The sequence below is a fragment of the Chroicocephalus ridibundus genome, chromosome 7, assembly GCF_963924245.1.
Source record: "Chroicocephalus ridibundus chromosome 7, bChrRid1.1, whole genome shotgun sequence".
Lineage (NCBI taxonomy): Eukaryota > Metazoa > Chordata > Aves > Charadriiformes > Laridae > Chroicocephalus > Chroicocephalus ridibundus.
The window spans coordinates 18,667,201-18,689,472 of NC_086290.1; the positions used below are offsets into that span (position 1 = coordinate 18,667,201).

The window sequence follows — 22,272 nt, forward strand, 5'->3', positions numbered from 1 at the left end:
CTTATAAAGAAAACATGCTCGGTGCACAGTACAGAATTCAAATGAGCTACTTCAGATAAACCCACGGAGCACTGTTAGTTATCCACAAGAATCCAGGTGCAAATACAGCTGTCTCACTCAGCAGTTTACCGCTGAACATTACTTAGCGCCAATGCGAACACATTTCTTCCTCACTGCATTTACCTCGATGACTCTAGTTTATATGACAGCCGAGAGGCAGGTCCCAAGGGTGGAAGAGCTCTGTTTTGCAGTCCCCTTGCCTTCCATCCCCTGTCAGTGTCCTGGACAGCTTGCAGGTGGCCAGTTTAGACACACTGCCACGTTAAACTGCTCAGCACACTTAGACAGAGAGGGTCCTATGCGCTCCAGCAGGCAATGTGTTTGCCATCTCGTCCCCAGACAGACAGCTGAGCTTGTCTTGGGAGCAGCTCCTAAGGTGGTTTTCCCAGTGCAACGTCTACAGTCTCAGCTATGTTTTAACTTGGGAATGCTTCATTCAGTGGTGACCATTCAATCCTCAACCCTTAAATGCAAAGTTTTACAAATTTTTCTTTTTATAACAAGTTAAGATCATACAGAGAAGCTGCTCTTTGAACTGACTCAAATGTCTGCTGACTGCATTTCCAAGTAATGTTTCTGGGGACGCAAACAACAACAGACAACACATTTTTAACTGGCCTTGGATTTCTAGAATGCTCCCAGCATGCCTGTAGATAACTAAGTGATTTTATGCTCAAGTTCTTCAGCAGAACAACACTGAATTTGGAAGAGAAGCTGCATACTAGAAGCGCCCCCAGTTCACCATCGTACCTTGCTCAGCTTGATTTGAGATGGATGGAAGAGTGCCTCCAAAAGTTACACACTTTTCATTAGCTGCATTAAATGTTAAATATTCAGGTTTCATCTTCATAAAACACTGCAAAATAAACACAATGAAACTGGTTTTCATCATATCATTGCTTTCTAAGAAATAACTTGTAAGAGAAGGTTCTTAAGTCAACCCTAAAAAGTCACTTCTCATTTCCTGCAATAAAACGTAATTATTTTTCTCAGAAAGCAAGGGAACTGGTACTAGCGGCATGCATTTCTTATTAGATTCAACAGAATAGCTAGAATAGCTAAATATAAAATGATGAACAATCCCACTGGATAGCTCCTCATTTGCTGAGGATTATGATTCAGTAATTTTTAATTGGCTACACCAGGATCACGTACGGTTTTAAGAATGGGAATTCATACCTGAATTCTGAAGTCGACAGGGTTGGGCCAGGAACCTGTACTGTAACCTGTTACCTTTCGGGAGAAACTGCATGGGAACTCGAAAGCTACATTCTACAGTGATATGAAGTACATTTGCAAACCTTGGCACAATGTAACGTGCAGATCTGATGCACACTCCTTCTTATCTACAGAATAATGGCGGGCCAAATAACAGCAATCAGTCTCACTAAGACTTTAGGTGACTACCTTGGAAGACAGTACTGAGATTATACTATAATATGGCTTCTGACCTCTGTTGGTTCATTCTTAAAAGCTCCTTCTAATGCTTAAGTGAGTTAAGTCCTTAAGGCAGCTTAGGAAGCCAAGCATCTGCCAACTTGCTGCCTGCCTATGATTACTCAGCAAGAGAATCAAGATGCTTCTGCCACAGAAACCTCATCCTCTCCCTTTCTAATCCCTTCTCTTCCTCCAACGCAGAGTCCAAGATTAGACAATACAACCAACATTCGTGGACCTAAACGTGTGGTGATGGGAAAGCAAAAAACCTGAAATTTACTGCTTGGAAATTAAGAAACTATCAATCCTAAATAAGGGACAGAGAAGGGGAAGGTCAGGGGGGGTGGATTATTTTAATCACTGCATTTAATTTTCAAAAGCCACCTCTCAGTCCACTCCTGAACACAGCTGCTACTTCCTCGCATCTTTCAGTGGGGCACTCCATCTTATCAGACTATGAAAAATAGGTAAGGAGGATTGCTCTGTATTATCTCTGTACCTTATTCCGGAACTGATGCCAATCTTTAGGGCAACCTCCTCTGACTGGGCGGTAACTGGGATCATGTTTCTCTAGTAAGGAGGCATTATTTTTTTCACAGATGAAGGGCAGTTTTACGTTACAGTTAACTGGGTAGTCTGCAGAAATAAAAGTTTTAAAAAATAGTTACAGTAATTCCTATCACGCTCCGATTGCCATCCATACTTTATGACATGACAAAGACCAGTCTGAAGTGAGGTCCTTTTCAGTGCAACCACAGTGAAGTACTATGAAATCTAAAGCATTAAAAGTAACAGCAAAAGACAAACATAAATGATTTATAACAGACAGTGATATAATTTCCTAAAGATCCAGAGTCTGATCCCTTACTTCCAGTAGTAACACTTCACACAGGCAGAGGAAACTTCAAACAGAAAAATCATGAAATAAGAAGATTTTGAATACAAGGACTAATATCCTGGCATAGAGGGTGTGTGACCTGAAGGTCACTAAAGCCAAAAGGAATCCTTTAACACCCATATGGAGAGCATCTGGCCTGTACTGCTTTACATGACTCCTACAGTAACTGGACTGGCTTCCTAGTTAAGAGCAATTTTTGGCTAATAGTGATGAAAACAGGGCAGGAGCATACAACAGAATAATGTGCTTTAAAGAGCAAAATGGTAGTAGACAGGAGGAACTAATTGTTCTCCAGGGGTTATACATCTTCCTCAATACAAAACAACATTGAAAAAAGGAAATAAGAAGCTTCGAGTACCACCCAGTGGCATTTCCATGACTTTGTGTGCCTCTCCAGTATGACTCCACTACTTCATGAAATTTGCATCTCCAGATGCGTATGTGGTTGCAAGTATTCAGTCAGGCTCCTCTAACACACACAACTCTAACACTTAATTTTCAGAGTATGTAGCATAAACACAAAAAGGTAACCACCAAAACTAGATTTCACCGTTATCAATTTATATCACAAAATAAATGACAATCAATCATAAAAAATTGTCATCTGAAGTCAGGTTTGCCTCTGGTCATCAAGAAATACCATCATCGCTTCGACCCTCAGGAAGAAATAACTGAGTCAAAATTCAATCAGATTATTGTCAAGAAGCTATTCACTCCTAATTGAACATGAATTTACATTCAATGTAAGAGTTTGGGCAGAACAGTAATTACTTTTTTTTTTAAAATATAATGACAGAGAGGGGTGAAAAAAATAAAAACAACCTTACCTCTGTACCAGTTCTTTCTAGAAACATACCAACAATCCCTCAGGAATCGATCATGGAAGCGTGAAAATAACTGTAAACTGGATACAAACATTTCAGAATCAGTCTCCAATCCAATGTGGTCTTTAAGTGGAAGCTCTGATAGCAACAGAGCCAGCGCAAACAAAAATTTGGGTTGGTAACTTTTTCTAGGAGATGCCCTACAATGCTGGGAAGGACAGAGGCGGGGGGAAAGTAGACAAGGAACAAACATGTAGGTTCAGTAGTTACGTACCTTGCCCAAATTAACTGCACTAAGGAGATGTGCAGAACGAGGGTAAGAGGTTATTTATCACCGTGCTGCAATTGCTGGCACATTGTCAGGATTAGCGAGGAGAATGGGCAACTCCCCTGTTCTATTTTCAAAGTAGTATATTGCTACAGTATTTTGGCAAGTGAAGAATTTTCCTTGTAAAAATCCCATGATCCTTCGCTGCCGCCATGAACGGCACGATGCGAGGTTTGCTGTGAGTCATCTCAGCTCTACAGGGCTATACAAGATTTGGCATTACCTAACTGGAAGGGTGACGTCTTAAACCGATTTCACGTTCCCTGGTCTCAGGTATTTCTCAGCTACCCTCAGACGGGGTTTTTTCAGATTTTTTTTGTTTTTCAGTTCCCAATTGTTAACAGAACATAGAAGTGAGCTTAAAAATCCAATAAAAGCATTTTAAAGGCCAATGAAATACATCAGCTATTAGGACCACAGATTTCAACGATTCACGTGACAAGACTACTATGTCAAAGCCCAACAACCTGAAATCTAGAGGCTCCGATAGACACACAGGGAACGGACTATTAATTCAGTTATTATTAAGTTAATTTGAATTAAATTTTTTATGTTGGTAACACTTGTAATGGGAACAGAACTCAGAATTTGGCAGCTAATTACAATATTTCAACCATCTTTTGAAACAGACCCACTTTCTAATCGTACACACATACTGTCTTAACCACTACTTGCTTTGTCTGAGTACAGACACGGTTCCACTCTCTCTGTTTTAGGTACTCTATGGTCTAAGTTTAGCATGGCAAGAACAGGTGCAGGTACATGTGAACAAAAGCGGAAAACACTGAACAACGCTGTGTGGTTTTCTAGCTTAGTTCAAATTATTTATCTTACTTCTTTGGGATGACACAGAAGAAGCACCCTTTTACAAATTCAGGGATAACTAGAATAGTTTCCAAACAAAAATATATTAACTATATTCCGAAAAAGCACATCAAAGAAAGCTTATAATAAAGCATCCCATAATTATTCTACATACGGTGAATGATAGCTGTAGCCATAATCAATAAACTTCAGCCACCACTTCTGTTCGCTGTTTGATAACTGCGGAAATAAAGAACAAAAAACCCAGCATTTTACAATCGATAGAGAAAAAGCTCCAGACTCTATCAAGGATAAATCAATGACAGAATTAATTTTGATTTAAAATGTTTCCAAAACATGCAGGAATTACTGCTCTTCCGCAATAGGAAAGGATACAGTTCTAGACTTACATGCCAAGTAGACGGACCCCTGAACCTACTAGAAAAAAAAGCCCAAGCTTTCCACTCTGCTGAATAAAGCTCCAGGAAATCTTGCAGCACTGTTTTAAGTGTGTGCTAGATACATCATTCCCCCAAAATTCACAGCAGGAACTCTACCAGACAACCAGGACATAGCTGCAAGCTGCCTAAAGCTGGTGTCGTTCGTTCCTTCCTCAGAATAATGCCGTTCTTCCAGCAAAGAGCCAAACAACAAATAGCTCGCAAAAAGGCTAGAGATTTAGCAGGTCAAGTCCTCAATTTCTCCTGCCTTGTAATTTCTCCTTCCAGGTAACTTTTTGTCAGGAGAAATTTCACAAAAAGAGCTTGCAAGCTGCTAATTTCAGAAAGTATTGTTGTCTCACAAGCAGCAGCACTGAAGAAAGGTAGTGACAGAGGTGCTGAGAATTGAAATGTTTTGTTAAGATTCCTTAAAAGAATGTATTTTCATTTTATAAGCACCACAAGCCACTTTCAGTAAAGGCTATCAGACCATCATGCATGTCTGTCTAAATTCTCTCATCAGGTGAAAAATGCTGTGCTGTCCTGTGCATAAAATTAAAGCATAGGGACATTATGGGGGAAGTATAGGGAAGTATTTGCAGACAACGGGACGCTCCCATGGTGGTCCTGTTATGACACTTTCTCTCCATTTGGAGGTGGGTTTTGTTGTTTTTTATTTTTACATGTTGTTAAGGCTACTTCTAAATTTAAAAAATTCTTTTACAAGACTGACACGAAAATAATTCTCTTTCAACTCATCTTTTTCTTTTAAGTACAATTAAAAACCATTAAGGCCAACAGGAAAAGAAAGAAATTAAGGATTAACATTTTCTTGTATTGGAAAAACCAGCAAGAAAATTTCCCTATAGTGGAAAGTATCTGTTAGACAGATTATACCTTCTTACCTTTTCTATTTGAGATAGTATTGTCCTGAGTTTTGGGTAAGAATCCACAGAGGCTAAATCACTATCATTTTTTTGACAGTAGAAAATAGCTTCCTGGAAGCTCAGGTTTTTATCTGGTACAAACCACAGCTCAGCTCCATCGACAACAAGCGGGGCTCCATGAATTCCAATTTCATCTATGCAGAAGAAATATCACACACGTAAGAAAGAAATTCAGAAAAACTCATCCTTTCTTTTTCTGAATGTAATGAGGAATGTCAGTTTGACACTGGGAAGAGCCAACGCTCCTTGCATTCTGAGCTCTCTCAGAATCAAATTCTATCAGTTGTGACCTTTGCTGGTATCAAACAGGTATTACAGTAGAAACAGAATAAAACTAAGGAAAGTATATAGAGTATTAATAACTACATACACATAATAGAAGAATATGCAAAAAGTCCATTTACCTGGTATGTACCACTCAGGTGTCTTTGGAGTGCTACCTGTCCAGAGGAAAAAAAGGAATAGTCACTTCAAGTTCACCTTCTAACAAGACTGTGGTCACTAATAACGGAAGTGATGTATTGTACTCACCTTCTCAGCATGCATGATGGAAAAAATAAAAGGAGAAGGAAATCATACACACATTTAATAGTTTAAAATAAGCCGATGTAAAACTAATGAGAGTTTTGCATATCTCAGTCTCAAACAACTGGGGCTTTTTTCCCCCCAAGCAGAATACAAGCATCAAAGCAGTATATCTACCCGTGTCTCCCCACAACAAAGTTTCATCCCCTGAAATGCCTTTTAATGAACAACGAAAACCTAAAAGCCTATTGGATTACAGCACTTTACATACTGCATGGAAAAGCCTGGATCTGTGCAGATATGCCATGCCATTCTTTTGTATTCCCACTCCTCCATCTCACTACAACGAGGAGCTAGTACACCAGTTTTACCAGAAGGCAGCTAATGCACCTAAGGTTCAAGAAAACCGTACAACTGAGATGCGTGTGGTCATTTAGTTACAAATATCACTAAGAATGATTAAGCAAAGTCCACAAATGCTGCAACTCGGTGGGTTTTATCACCTCACCTAACAAGAAGCCACTTCTCACTTAGTGGGACAAGAAAAAAATATGGCAGCAGTGATACTGCATCCCCCCCGCGGTCATTTTCTGATACATCTTTGAATATTCTAAGTGTATGTCGGCTTGTGTGTGACACAGGCAAGACATCTCATGTTCCGGCCTTTTAACAGTTCAGAAAGGAAGTGATAAAATATTGTTTGCAAAGTTTCTATTATTAGACTATAATGGCAACTCAGTGGTAAAAAATAATACACTATTTCATAGTAATAAATAGATGTAACTGCAGTTTACCTTTTGTTATCTGACAGACCCATTCAAGTTTAGCTTCACAATCAAAAGGCTTGAAGTAAAATTCCAGGTCTCTGCCTTCATGGAAATAAAATCTCCAAAATGATCTCCGTGAAAACTGAGAGGTCTGCATAGAAGTAGAAACAGAGAACTGAGTTACTGTGGCACAGGCCTCTGAAATGTGAAATGAAACTGTATTAAAAAGGTACTTTGGCAAAGTTAGTATATTTTACTGCGGTTTTAGTCCCACAACTTATTTTGAGGAAAATGAGCAGATACAATTGTAACTGTTCAACTGTAATCCTCCTTGCTAGCCACATTTGCGAAGCAATTAGGTAAAGGACTTAAGTCTCCAAACAAAAGTCCCTTCTTGCAATGTTTCTTTCCTTTTTTGTAATGCACAGGACCCCATTGATGCTTATTATTGAATTATCTGTTGCAACTTGTTGCCCTGAAATGATTCTCATTTCTGCTCAAAAGAAGCAACCATCTGAACTGTTCACACAAATATTCTTTCTTATCCAAGATTATTTCTTACAATCAAGCTTAAAATCTGACTTCACTCTTGCTGATCTCTCCAATAAGGAGAATTTTTTATCATTCGGTGTCCCCTTCGAACTTCTCTCCTCTTGTCTAAAATTTTTAGTAGCTTAACGGGGACAGCTTCTCAGCCTGGAGTCACGAACACAGGAGAAGAGAATGAGCGTAAATGGCTGTGAACAGAAGCAAAGGGATGCACCTATCCTTTCCTTCAGTAAATCCTAAAAGCAGAGGTGCTCCTAATTAGGTTAGAAGAAGGGATGGTACTGGAATAGTCTTATAAAAAGCCAGATGACGCTTCAGGAAAGTTAAAGGGCATTTTAAAACTCATGCCCATCAAGACTAAGTTAAGCAATGAAGAACACAATTAGGAATTAAGCAGAGGCCTGACATTTTTAAACTGACACAGCACTTACTGTTTATTTCACAAGTAAACAAGGAAATACACACAATAAACACAAACACACGCTCTTTCCTGGCTACTGCATTCCCTTACTTTAGGTTTCAAACATCTTCTTAATTTGCAGTTCAGAAAAACTAATCTAGACTTTAGAAGTTACTGGTAGAGCTCTGTTTGCTTTTTTGTTTTAGACTCCACATTACATCCTTAAACATTATGTGTAATATAAAAGACATACATAGTATAGCATTATGCAATAGAGAGTAGCATTGTTACTAGAATATTTTGTAGTTCAAAGCAAGTCTTATGAAAGGTTATCATTAGCACAGCACTTGGTTCATAAAAAAAACTGCTTGAATAAGGGAAAACTGATAATAAGGAACACGAGCAACTTTTTCACTATGCAAAGAAATCATGTCAGCAGTCAACATAAATTCAATATACGGCTGGCAAAACTGTTTTTTCCAAGTACTTCCGTGTAAAAATATGTATGCTGTTATTAAAAACCTTGAAACTAACCTTTAATGCAGCACAGTCTCTTGTATCATATTCATCTTCCAGATAATCAAGTGGCATAACAACACTAGTTACCTACAGGATGGACAGGATGAAAGAATCATTACTTCACAGCTGTTTTTGCTGTGTTAATCCCCAGAGATAACCATTCAAACCTGGGATCCCATTACGTTTATCACTATTAAAATATGTGTTAAATGGCAGTTACTGGTTCAAGTTTTGAGTCTACATAGCTGTTATTATGGGAGAAGAGAGGGAAAGAACTCACAATTTCAGGCAAATAAATCAATTACGGTGAGGAAGATATTTTTGGAGAAGTCTGAGATACCAAGGAGATGAACTGGTAAACCCTCTGCTCTGTTGTGGCACAAAGACATCTTGTTCTCTCCCCCAGTTCTTACATGTTTACTACTGTATCGGTGTTAAAATATTTTAATGCAATAGAGACAGAAATCAGTTTAACCTTATTAAAGATATGTTTTTAATTGGAAATCTGCCTGGATGGCAGCTCTTAAGTACGCAATCTTCTTCTGAATTATTCATCTGTTGAAGGATCTGCCATATTTTAATTAAAATATTTAACAATTTACTTTCAATCCAGTCCAAGCTGAAACAAATCAGGACATGACATTTCCTGGTTAAAAGTTAACTTACGGGTTTATCATCACTCCATTGCCAAGTTCCCAAAGAGTCTGGACTCCTCTTATTCATTCCAATCCATACCCATCTGTCATTGCTGTAAATAAACAAGATAAAATGTTAAGCCAAGTACATGGTTCAGCTCATTTAAGAGAATGACTGACCAATGTCATAGTATTACTTAGCATCAAGCAGCAAAACCAAAGGCTTACTACTGCAAGTTGCAGCAGTTCAAAGAGAAAATGGGCATGAGGGCTAGGACCTCTTCTACACACTTCTTCAAGAAGATCTGTAGGCTGCCTTTTCCTGACCACAGAGAGAACTAACTAAATCAGATAATTCCTTTGTTCCCTGCATCATCACTTCATCAGTTGCCACTTAACATAAAGGTCTCTTTTCTACACTTTTCTTCCAGAATCATGCACGTAGTGTTTATTTGGCTTGCTTCGCTTTCTCCTGTCCACCTCAGGTTGTCTCTCTCTCCACCATCAGCTCGAATACACTCTTCCTCAAACCACAAGAAAACTTCTACTCATACAGAATAACTGGCTTCATATTTCCCTTAAGTTTGTCAGCAATATAAACAAACCAAGCGTGGGCACGTATTTCAATTATGCACCTTTACAGAAGAGGCATAGACATAAATGAGCACATACCGCCACTGACTCCATTGCTTGCATAAAAGAATGGCAATAGAAATTTTACTCCATTTTACAGGATTAGAGTCAGAACTGTATTTTTTTCTAGATTTTACTTCTTGACTTTTCATAAGCAGGGGATGCTTAAATTCAAAATTTCGGCTATGCTCCAAGATACAAATTTGTCCAAAAAAATGGGTTTACAACATAAATACTTAAATCTGCAGTAACAACCTTTACCATACTCTTTACTATTGCTTATGAATCTAAAGACACCGTAACAAAATGAAATATGTGCTAGTCAAACTGCAACGTTAGTTTTGTACTGCACCCTCTGCTTCTCAAAGTATCAAGTTTTGTGCTAGATACTGAAGTTTATGATAATTCACTCCAATCCCCTACCTTGCCCAAGAAAGGCAACAGACGCTTTTCTGAACGATGGCATCAGTTTGAAGCAAGACCAAGAGTTTTCTATGAAATCACATGCTACGTGAAAGCCCACTGCAATAGAGCTGTGGAAAAGGCACTTTCATCAACGTGGTCTGACAGCGATAGGCAAGTATTGATGTTACAAGTACAGGGCTCTTGTAAAAGTGCATCAGGAGTACTATTCCATAAATTTGTGTTGTACCAAATACAGAGAAAGAATACAGGATATTTGAGGAAATGGGAGTTTAAGTTATTAACAAGAATTAAGGATTTTCTTGCCTAGCCTTGACAAAGAAAGACAGGAAAAGGATATAATTATTCTTTACAACGTATCAGAAGACTAAACCCCCAAAGAAGAGGAGCTATTTTGAGCAAGAACAACATCGTGTCTGAAGGAACCACAACTCAGAAATAAATTTAGGCTCAAAATTGGGAAGAGATGTCTGACCAGCAGAGGTCAGAGTTTGGAAAAGGCTCCCAGAAAGCTAGCACTGACAAAATTATTTTAGGATACAACTTGGAAAGTTTATGAAAATAACTATTACATGGAGGGATGGACTCAGACACAGGCTTACCTGCATAAACAATGTTATGAAATCATGGGGCAATGCTAAGAAATTCTTTGGTAAGACTGCGCCACTACCTTTCTGCACATATCACCAAAAAGATGCTAAATTGAGCCTGAAATGGCTGACAGTGCAGCACCAACAAACCACAGCTTACCCCAGAGTATGTGGGCTAAGTACATGAAATCCAAGATGGGCAACAACATTTGATTTGGTAGGCTTCCCATTAGGAAGAAAAGCTTCAGCCACGAACAAATCTCTTTTTTTTTTTTTTTTCCCCTCAACTCCAGTATTGATTTCCTGACATTGGTGTGATAGTGTGATCACACTAGCGAATCTTATCATACTGAATAGTCTTCAGTCTTTTAATGATTTCACTAAGAAGCCTTTAAAGAGCCTAAATGCCCCGTATCGCGCCAGAGGGAAAACTGTGAGCCAAACATTCACAGCTGTCAAGCAGCTAAGCGGCTTTTGGCAATTTGCCTTTAGGATTTTATTTTTCTGTGATTGTTCTTTCCAATTATGAATCAGACATTGCTTAACCCTCCTCTCCTAACCATCACCTACAGGCTTAAGCAATTGATCATCACAGAGGAATATCTACTAAAAAGAAAATCTGAGACACTCATTTGAAAAGAATCTGCAATAATTACCTGAGGAACTAGAGCAATTTTTCAAAGTCTTTCAACTTGTATTAGGCTTTTATGAAATAAATAAATAAATGATAGAAAGCGCACCCGGTCAAGAATTTCTCCAGCTTATCTCCCAATTTACAATTACTGGTCTGCGAATGTAACAATGTGTTCCAGCTGACTGGGCATTTACACATTAATGTACATTTTTTGCTTCTTTTGGAACTGTTCAGACACAACCATGAGTAAGTCAGTAACTGCTACACTATCCTTGATAGCACTTTTAAGCTTAAGTAAAGCCTTTTGATAGCCCTCTGAAGTTATAGGTTATACTATCACCTCTTCACAGAAAAGAGCTCTGCCAACTATTTAAGACATATATGAATTACGACTCTGTATTGCAACTAAGCTTGCAGCAAGAAATTTGCTTGTAGTCCAGGTATCTATCTCCTCGTTGCAAAGCATTTAAAATTCATTCTGTGGACTGCCATCAGAATGGATTTATCAGTGCTAGAGTATTCTTTGAGCTACCTCCCCTAAACTGCCTCTAAAACCTAGATTATCCCAAGTTTTAACCTAAAAAAATAGGCGCAATTCGTGCTTCACGATGGACTCCATGCTGATTAACAATGAAACACCCTAAATGTCCAGCAACCCCTGCAGAATACCAGTGGCTTTTCTCTCACACAGAACTGTAACTTCATAAAATTCAATGTTGTGCAGGAGTAGATAAATACAGTTTAGATCACTGTGAAGGGAATATAAATTAGTAATTTTTCTACTGTCATATTCTAACTGCTGAAATAGAAAAAGGATTTTTCCTGTCCCTTATGTCAGCCCCAACACAGGATTAAGAGCCTAAGTGAAGTTACTGTGGCTTGTAGTTCAACCTAGTTCATGACAAGAGGCAACACGTGTGCATCTGGGCCAACTCCCTAATTGTGCAATTTAAGGCACCATTTAATTTTAGGCAGTGCTGGCCTAAAAGCATACATGAAGCTTATTTGACCCCCCGCTTTTCCCTCCGTAACAGGCTACTGCCACAAGCTGAATCCCCATCCTGCTAGTCACCTACTCTTTAGCAGAATAAAAGAGAAGTTGTATTAATGCAATTACTACAACTCGCATCTCAGCTTTGTTGCTGTTTTGGCCAGTGTGTTGAGAATAAGACCCATTTTTCTTCTTGCAAACTCAAGTGTTAGCGAGGCTTTCTAGATTCAGCACAGTTACAGCAGCAGAGCTGCACATATAAAAGGCAACGGATTTCTTTCCAGTAAGGTGTCCTCATTGAAATGTTATTTCTAACTATTCCAGGCTGCTACTCTGCTTGCATCCGGCGTTGCTGCCAGCTATAAGGGGCAAAACCTTCACAAAAACAGTAACTGTAAGTAACTGAACCAGATCTGTTCTGCCTGTACCGTGTCCCTCAACGTGAAAAGAGGTTATCTCCTATTTCTCTCAGACAGAGGAAGGTTGGCAGGCAAATTTTATTTTCCTTTCCAATGGCAATCACTCGACTTGGCTGGAGCAACTCTAGCTCTTATTTGCCTCTAAGGTGGAATCCGAGTAAAGAACAGAATGGACTCGGCAAGCTGCCCTTTTCCTGGTGAACCAAACTGACTTTTGCTAACATTTAAAAACAAACAGTTCTCAATGAGTCACCGGAGAACTGTGCAAGGGGAAAAAACCCGAAACCAAAAAAGCCAAGGTGTGGCTCCTTCCCCAGGCTGAAATGAGTGCGCTGAATGAACAGTTTAGGTCAGAGTTTGCACTGAGTAAATGTGGGGAACACGGACAAACTGCATGCCAGTGCACTCTGGCAGCTAATCACAGCTAACATTATCTTAGGATGATTTCTCCCAGTTACCTAAATTATTTGTTCTTGGTGAAATAATTGACTTGATTTCAGACAAGTCACCTTTCACTCTTGATCTCCAAAATACTTTATATAATCACCACCTCTGAGTAATTTCAAAGCGTAACTAACTTAAACACTCCATTATGTTATCTAAACAAACAATCATTATTTAAAAGACTTCAGGCAATATCAAATACATACTATTTCTGTTCAGGAAGTTCTGCAATGCTTGAAAAGGGGTTAACTCAGATGAAAATACTGTGTTTTGGGTTATATTTAACACATGCATTTACGCTGTAACACTGACTGCAAAGTCAATTTATACTAGGTTCAATATATTGCCCCTTATTTAAGTTCTAGTAGAATACTACTGAAGTACCGGGACTTTCCTTTCTCTGTGCTAAGTTTGAGTTTTCTGAAATATGGGAACTGCAGTAGCACCATATGTCAGCTGACTTTCTGGAAAGACAGGAAAAGTCTTCACCTTTAAACGCCTAACAAAAAAATGGCCATTAACTATAATTAATACCTCAGATGGTCTGCAAGCTGAAAAGTAGTCCCAAGTACTCGTAGGAAGATAAGTTACTTCTCTATTCATGTTTCATAGTAGATTAGGTACACTAAAACAAAATTTATGATTGCAAAACAGTATAATAAGATCTACAGCTAAAAATAATTTGTGCATTAATTTTTATTTTAGGGACTAGTCACTTTAGCAAAGGAGTCATAAGTGGCTTTTATACAAGCTAAACCTCTATATATAGAACATACAAGTTTGGTTTTTGTCTCTTATTAACATAAACACTAAGTAATTTTCATGATTTGTGCACTTCTAAAAAAAGTTCACTGGGTTTTCAAGAAGGCATCTCTTCAGTCATCAGGTTTTAAAAAATTAATCACAGTGTTCTACGTTGGCAGCTTCTGAAATAAACCCGATTTAGTTTGTTGATGAAAAAATTTAGATCATATAACTGGCAGCATTTGAGTTTAAGCTGGCAAAAGTTCTGAAAAACCACGCTGCCAATCAAAAAAAAACATGTTACACAAGGATCTGACATCACACCAGTGCCTAATAAAGCTTTGCAGTGACAGTTCCTTTGATTAAAAATAGAGCCTTAGACTCATAAATTATGTAGCATTTAATTTGTTGATACCAGAAAACTCAACACACCCATCTAATGCCCATATAGTGTTATTGCAGTTATGCCAAACGGGATCCGTGCCAACCAGATTGCTGGACACTACATTATTCACGTTTTCAAAAGATAGCACCCAGTATAGTCAGGAGGCATTTCATGAATAAAGATGAGACCTATCTGAAAAACTGAAATAACAACTCATCTCTAAAGAATGTATCAGTAAAGAATAGAAACAACTATCACCCAGTTGTGCCAAAATTCAACATAAAGAAGGAAATGCTTATTATAACGACACAGACTTAAATTCACGTAATGGAAGATGCTCAAAGCAAATCTCTCTTTTCCTGCGCTCCCTCTAGCAATGCAAAACATTTGCTGAAGTTGTATTCCCTTGACATTTTCCAGGAAGGCAGTGACATGACCAGCAGTTCAAATGCCACATCTAGCCATTTTTACTGTGGGAAACACAGTCACCGTACACTATCTCGTACTTGCCATTTGGGGTCAGCAGCAGCGTTTGTGATCTACTGCAGAATGCGACCGAAATCAAAATTTTAGCCCATAGCCAGTTTGTTACCTGATTATTTTTCTCAGGATAGAATGAAGCGCCTTGATTTCTTCTGAGTGACTAAAACTAGGTAGATGGCCTCCGAGCGCTTCACAGAACCTTTCTGCCTCTTCCCAGGTCCTGGTTCGCAGCACTCTTTCGCTGTGGAAGAACTTCACAACAGCCAAACATCAGAGTAGAAAACGACACAAGTGACAGCATTCTCAAAACACTCCTGTACTACTCAAATATGGGCACCTTAGGTAGGAATGAATAATCGGTGTTTCCATAGGGACAGAGTTTGACTTCTTAACAATTATTTTATTTTTTTCAGTTTGCTTGACAACAGCCAGACTCTGAAGTTTAGCTGACAAAATTTGTTTCAAATGCAACGTATTCCATATGGCAGGCTTTCTCTGTTTTTCTTTACCAGAAAGATTTTACAAAACAACACCCAACTGACTCCAAAACTGCAAGCCAAATTGTAGGATTTGAGGGATGTTGTTCTTCCAAATTTATGGTGAACTGCAAAGCCCAGTTTTCACTGCAACCAGGCCCGTTTGAGTGCTGCAGGTGAAGAAAAGTTCTTTGTCACACGCTTTGCTACCTGCATGTATCAGACTTGCGTACTTGGCTCATAAACCTCAGCTCACATGTCCGCTTGATCCCCTTGGCTTCAGGCCAAGCCGATTCCCATCAGCCGGACCTCTCTGCACGGACATGCTGCACTTGGTCAACAAGAGTTTTGGAGAAACTGCCGGCGCCAGCTGTCCCATCCCATGAGCTATGGGACAGTTACGCTGCACCTCAGCTAGACCTTTCGGGATCCTTGCCCACAGCCTTGTTATTCAAGCTGGGTTTCCCCACTTTGCTACACGAGCTGTTTACAAGCCACGGCTCATTACAGACACTGAGTCCACAAACAATAAATAAATAATTCAATAAGCAGCCTCAGTTGTAACTTGATTATTAACAGGAGGGGAAAAAACCTGCATTTCTAAACACAAACTTGTTTAAGCCATTTCAGCTAACAGCATGGCTGCTTACTTCCACTATTTACTTCAAAACCAGTAAAATACAACTGAGACTGCACTTTTTTTGATGAAGTTTGATATCCATATTCAAACCAGAGAAAATACCACCTCTCCTACCTACACTCTCTTAAGAGTATAGGAAGGAAAAGGGCAAGGGAAGGAACTGCAAAGTGCTTTCCTTCCCTATGCAGGTGTCTCTGTGTGCCAGATGATGGCTGGTGGGCTCGGATAGAGACACGGCACCCTCCACCACCACCAGGCTCCTGAGATGGCAGCACGGGCGAATGCTGTCACCCCACTCAGCTCCGATGTGCAGAGCTGGCCACAGAACGAGCGAGGAGAGGCACGCCGCAATCGACAGAGGATGACGCATGAGAATATCTGGAGGCAGTCAACCTGAATCAACGTGAACTCCTCCTCCCAGTGTAAAAAATCTTTGAAATGCCTTTCAGAGCAGCTCAAGCTACAAAATGGCTAATCACACACTTGCTGCAAGACAGTAACAAACAATTAACACCTAATAGGAATAACGTTTTACCTTGTAGCAGGCAAGGCCGGATCCATTGTGCCACCCAGGCGGACAGGGATCAGTTGGCTTTGGGAGCACTTCTGGCTCCTTGGGCAGACCGATATATTTTTTGCAGATAGAAAATGCTTTAGTGGTTTTACAGTCCTTAGTTTCCCACTTTCCAAGAGACTTTCCACTGGGCATGGCCACGCATCCTCCGGAAAACTCTACAATTTAAGCCAACAAAGACATATTTAAAACCATTGGCTGTTTTTTTCCAAAAAAATCCATAGATTTCTGAATGACTATTTTATTTCATCCTTGGAGTTCTGTAATATGGTACTCCTATGCTTGCTCAATGTAAAATGATAATATTTTAATGTATTTTTTTAATTGTTAAATTTACCTGGTTGCAAGGAATTCCAGTTAGTGAATGTCACAGCTTCAGGATTTCTCCCATCCACTGTACCCCAGGAATATATTCCTGATTGGCTAATATCCTGCAAACCGGTCCAGAAGTATTTTTCTTCAACTTTGGTGTGTTTTCTAATAAGACTGTTTATAAATTCTTGCTCAAATCTGAAAATTCACAGATTAATTTGAGTCAATATTTGAAAAATACCTGAAACAACTGAGTCAATTTGAAAACCAGGCCTGTTATTTGAGTTAGTTAAAGTGGTCGTCCAGGCAGTCCCATATTCAACCCAGGGTCAGGAGTCCGGGAATTCACAAACTTCTAAGAAAGTTTTACACTGTAGGTTTACCATTGTCACACTGTGGAAAACACGGTTTGCTAGCTCTCTGCAAAAGCAATTCTATCTCTATTTTTTTGTATAAACCACTGATTAGCATACAGAGGTATTTTTAATCTCTGACTATATCTCCAGGATCATACTGTAAAACGTGCCCATAAATTACAGAGATGTGTTTTACCTGTTCATCACTGTAAGATTGCACTGTGCTCCAAATGAAACTTCTGTTTTATAAATCTTGTAACAGTAGTTTCCGTGTTTCTCCCATCCCTGGTTAGAGAATGAAAAGCACATTTATACGTGACAGTCTAATTTAGGCATTATCTACAGGAGAAAATAAATCATTGCTAACGTTGGTCGGTGCCCACAAGCTGGCACAGCGTGTACAAGAAAGAAACACAGTGCATCACATACAAGGTCCAGTATCATCAACTCTCAGATTGACAGTTCTAAGAAATAATGCAACCACGGGAATAAAATACACCACTGTTGCAGCTTGACTGTGCAGAGTCTTCTGACTGCTATGTGCATTTAGAGAGAGAAACACAAGGGTGACAGCCTAGTCCTGTTCAAAACAATAGAAGTTTTGATGCTGTTCCACCAATGCCAGGATTCAAACAGAGGAGTAAAAAGAAGGCATTACTACTGTTTCTTTACTTACGAAAAAAATTAATTTTATACTGAAAATGTGCGAACATACAAAATTTCCATATTATTCAAATCTTTCCCCCTATATTTACACTAAAATATCAAGGAATATTAATGTGTTAGCTCTTTGCTAGCCTACCAATGCCACTGGTGTCTGAACGGCACAGAAAGCTGTAACTCTACATCCTGGCAGTCTTTGAAGAGACAGAATAAAAATACTTCGAGGTTGTGCAGAAAGAAAGATAAGGAGTGAACATGTTTCCTGTTGCAGGCAACATGCCACACAAAACTGAACCAAAGTACCTAGTAATACCATCCCAAGATTGTTCAAAACAGAAAAGACTTCAAGGGTTATTTATGCTGTAACATGTTATACTGAAAGGAAAACCAAAACAACCACGAACCAACCCCCCCCCATTTATTCAAGTCAAAGAACTAAGATGAGCCAAGTAAAGCGTAACAGAAACCTAATCTCATTTATCAATCTCTGCATATCTTTATGTTGCAAAGTGCTTATCCTAAACTATAAAACATACTTCAAGCAAAAACCACAGAACAAATGGCATTAGCGATAACATACCTAGCAAAAGCAATTTTTTTCCCCTAAACAAATGAATAAAATACAACATCCCCTGGGTCCAAGCTCGTAATACTTTCATCGATAAACAGAGTGGTAACGCATCCAGAGCCTGCTTAGGACACTCAGAAATTTAGCTCACGCTATACGAATGTCCTTTTTCAGCTAAAATGTTCCATAGATTTTATTTATTGTACAGGCAAGAAGGAAATCAGGAATTTTATGCAGGTTTCTGAAAAAAGTGAAAGTAAAAGAAATACAGACTTCCTATTACCTCTTCCAATGAGCAACTTTTATCTGATTTTGTTTCATTCAAAATCTCTCCTTTTTTCTTGCACACATATTTCAATTTTTCTTCACAGGATTTGACTCTCCACTGTCCCAACTGTGACAAGGAAAGGAAAAGAAAGTATTTAAAAGTCTAAAGTTTTTCAATTTCCATAGTGCAGGGGCTGAGTTTTCCTAAGTGGGAAAGCCAAAATGCCTCTAGCAAAAATACTGGGGGCGGGATTACACGCATAGGTGCATGTTTGGAAGGGAGTGAGAAAGCTGACAAATGTGGAGATAGGATGATTCTGGATCACATCTGAGAAGGGAAGAAAAGGCCAATGTGGTGCCGACCGTCTTGGATGAGGGAGGGAATGGGTGCAGGGAGTGTGCTCAGCTTATTGCAGAGGTGGGGAGGAGGCAGCTCGGAGGAGCAGGGCACAGCAGCTCCACTGCCAGCCTGACAGCACAGCGAACAGACGCTTGCCCAGTTTTCTACTGAATCTGGGAGATGGGGTACAGCCTGCTTCCCTCTCCACTCATCTTTGTGACCTCCTTCCCCCACCCACCCCTTGCTGCTTCTGTTCTGTATCCCCCCGGTGTCTGTCCTCTCCTCTTCTCTTACCAAGGTATCCTCAGAAAAGGTGGCCCAAACGGGTCCTGCAGATGACTGAACCCAGCTTTTCCTTTCAATATTTCAAGCCCACCTCCTTCCTAGCGCTCTGCCACAGACACGCAAGAATACAGTAGCCCAAAATGTAGAGTGACAAGGACAACTGGCTGGCCAACAGCAGAAGCAGTCTCAGAGCTGTGAGCAACTTCTTCCATTCTTTGCAGTACACAGCTACCAAGTGTCAGCTAAATAATTCTTAGGAATTTGCTTGTAGAAAAATGATTAACTGTATTTTAAACATTATTCCAGAAATAAAATCAGTTCTCTCCTTTACCCTCCCCTTGACTTTCATATACATCACTGTTGCCTCTACTATGACAGAAAAAAACTCCAACACCGTATTCCTACCTCGCCTGAATATGACACACAGTTAGGAGTGCTGTTAAAAGGAACTTTTGGTTCGTTCTGATCCCAATATGTAAAAACCACAGCTGAGCGATCTGACCATTTGAACAAGGTTGGTACATCTTCATTCCTGAGACCCATCCACATTTCTTCTTTAACATCTGTAATTTAAATTTAGGACAATACCGTAGTTTAAAAATAATATTCAAATGAATTGGAAAGGAAAGTGAAATCAGCAAAATTAGGTTTTTATCACTATACTGCACAGCATAAAAGCCACAATTTTTTTTCTTACAGTGAGAAAGGGGATATGGGACAAGTACAGTATATTTTCATCACCCTGTTTCTTAACTTATATTCATGAACGTGAATAAATTTCACAGAGAAGATAACAAAGAGGAAAGAAAAAACAGAAATAACGAACACTCAAGCAAAAGAAGCTCAACCAAATTTAATTTTTTAGAGTGCACACAAAAATCTAAGACCACAGAGCACAGATAACATTTGTTAGTTCAGTGACCCAGTAGTCAAATACTGACCCAACTATCTACGATTCTCTTTGAATGAGAAAATTAAACGCAAGGTATTAGGCAACTAGAAGTAGGTTAGCCCAATAAATAAATAAATAAAATAGATCAAACCAAACTAAGAACTAATACAGAGGGACTGGACCTGAACAGCAACACTCAGCACTAGCCTGGGTACAAGCCCAGCTTTAGCACCTTCATTTAACAAGCTAGGGGTTATGACAATCATATGATAGAACATGGAAAGTGGTTTGTAATTTACGGTGCCCAGCACTTGGCGCTTGACCTTTACGAACATCCCAACTCACCGTTATGAAGCTTTGTAACTATCAGTTCGACGTCCGCCAATGAGTGTATGCTGATGAGGTTACTCCTGTTTGCTTTGCACGACTCATCCGCCGTACCCCAAGGAACCTGGTTGTTTATCAGCATGTAGCAAAACCCATTGTGGGGAAGCCAGCCCGAATCACAGCGAGTATCCAAGTGTCTCCAAAACTCTAACAGTGAAGAGAAACGGAATTAGAGGCTTTTGTTTTACATTGGCTAGTGCAACGGGCTGGCATTTTTTTCATGCTTTAAATCCAGTAGCACCTTGAAAACAGCCAGAAAGCAGCGATCAGAATGCCTTCACATCTTTTCAGGGCTAACGTTTGAAGAATCAGTCATAATTCAGTCAAGCAAATAGACTTGAATGAGCAGCGTTATGGGCATTCATAATATTTTGGGGCCATGAGGTAGGCAGAAGAAGTTAGCGGGAGTGAAAGTAAAAAGCTGAAATGCATTACATTAAGCTGGTCTTAGTGTAAGTGAAAGGTTTAGAAGTAGCTGAAAGAAGATTTCAAAAGCAATTAAAGGCAAATCAAGTTACTTCATTGCAGGACAGCAGCTTTTACAAAAAGTTGCTTGTTTTGTTCTGGCAGGGATTTGCACTTTTACAGGGCATTATTATCTATATGCAGTACCATGCATAAGACCAATTTCGAATAGCTCACAATGAAACAAATGCTTAGTTTTCCTTTTTTTTTTTTTTCTGAAAGCTAAGATATTCAATAATTCAAACTGGTTTTAATGCATACTGAAAAAGGTATATGCTAATAGCCTTTCTGGTTCAAAACACACTATAAAATACTCCAAAAGAATTCTGTTTTTTAATTAATAAAGCACTGTATAAACACTGGTAACAACTCTACATACCCCACTAAGGTGCCAAAGAACAGGTAAAGATGGTTAACTGACAACTAGTTTTCAAGGGAACATTTGAAAACTCTAATGACTCTAGTTAAATTTAAACTGCCTACGAATTTTTTCCCCCCCCAAAGACACGCACCTCCCCTGGGGCAGCTGGAGAGAACGTGCCTTAGCCAGTGACCTACCAGGATACCTTCCACCTCCAGGACGCTGCTTCATGCCTCTTACTCCCTAGTCCTCCCCTCATCCAAGGACAATCATCTTCCAGTAAAAGTCTTCCCATAAGAGCCCCACAAGCATGAGCCCTGGAAACTGGGTAAGGCCAAAGCACACTTGGAAGAACAGGCCATGGATATGGGAAGGGCTGGACATCCAGGTGTAGGTAAATGGCCAAAAGCATGGAAGCAGTTATATATCACAGCTGGACCCTGTAAAAACTGAACTGTATATGTGTGTGTATAGGGAAGAGAGAATAAATATCTTGTAAGAGCTGTTATGGACCCAGTAAAGATTACACACTGGGCAAGCTACGAACTCTTGCACTCCAATTTCCACTGCTGGGCCTGGTTTCAAAGGACAGTAAGGTCATTTCACTACTTCAATTTGAATTCAGAGTTTGATCCAAGCCCCAGGCAGGTCCCATTTTATGTCAGTACACACCAAGAGTGAAAGAAATGGGCTTAAAGCAGAGATGGAAAGGTTCAAAGTGCAACTGCCAGTTTCAGACTTTCAGTAGCACAGCAAAGAAGGCAGAAGCTGTGGAGGAAAGCATGAAGAGGACAGGACTGTGCTGGG

General features: G+C 39.5%; 1 protein-coding gene across 2 annotated transcripts in view; it reads right to left on the reverse strand.

The window, feature by feature from the left end:
• Positions 1 to 22,272, reverse strand: part of LY75 (lymphocyte antigen 75) — a 52,134-nt gene that overhangs the window by 22,558 nt on the left and 7,304 nt on the right. For both annotated transcript variants that reach the window (XR_010071996.1, XM_063341504.1), the window contains exons 7-22: positions 20,598 to 20,786; positions 19,766 to 19,923; positions 18,752 to 18,862; positions 17,434 to 17,522; positions 16,907 to 17,079; positions 16,531 to 16,727; positions 14,989 to 15,131; positions 9,165 to 9,246; positions 8,514 to 8,585; positions 7,058 to 7,181; positions 6,143 to 6,178; positions 5,697 to 5,872; positions 4,527 to 4,591; positions 3,223 to 3,299; positions 1,997 to 2,133; positions 811 to 916 (exon numbers count right to left, since the gene is read on the reverse strand). Coding sequence is in view for 1 of the 2 variants with exons in the window: in XM_063341504.1 (XP_063197574.1) it covers positions 811 to 916; positions 1,997 to 2,133; positions 3,223 to 3,299; positions 4,527 to 4,591; positions 5,697 to 5,872; positions 6,143 to 6,178; positions 7,058 to 7,181; positions 8,514 to 8,585; positions 9,165 to 9,246; positions 14,989 to 15,131; positions 16,531 to 16,727; positions 16,907 to 17,079; positions 17,434 to 17,522; positions 18,752 to 18,862; positions 19,766 to 19,923; positions 20,598 to 20,786 (1,935 nt within the window). In the remaining variant the exon portion in view is untranslated. The remainder of the gene's footprint in view (positions 1 to 810; positions 917 to 1,996; positions 2,134 to 3,222; positions 3,300 to 4,526; positions 4,592 to 5,696; positions 5,873 to 6,142; positions 6,179 to 7,057; positions 7,182 to 8,513; positions 8,586 to 9,164; positions 9,247 to 14,988; positions 15,132 to 16,530; positions 16,728 to 16,906; positions 17,080 to 17,433; positions 17,523 to 18,751; positions 18,863 to 19,765; positions 19,924 to 20,597; positions 20,787 to 22,272) is intronic.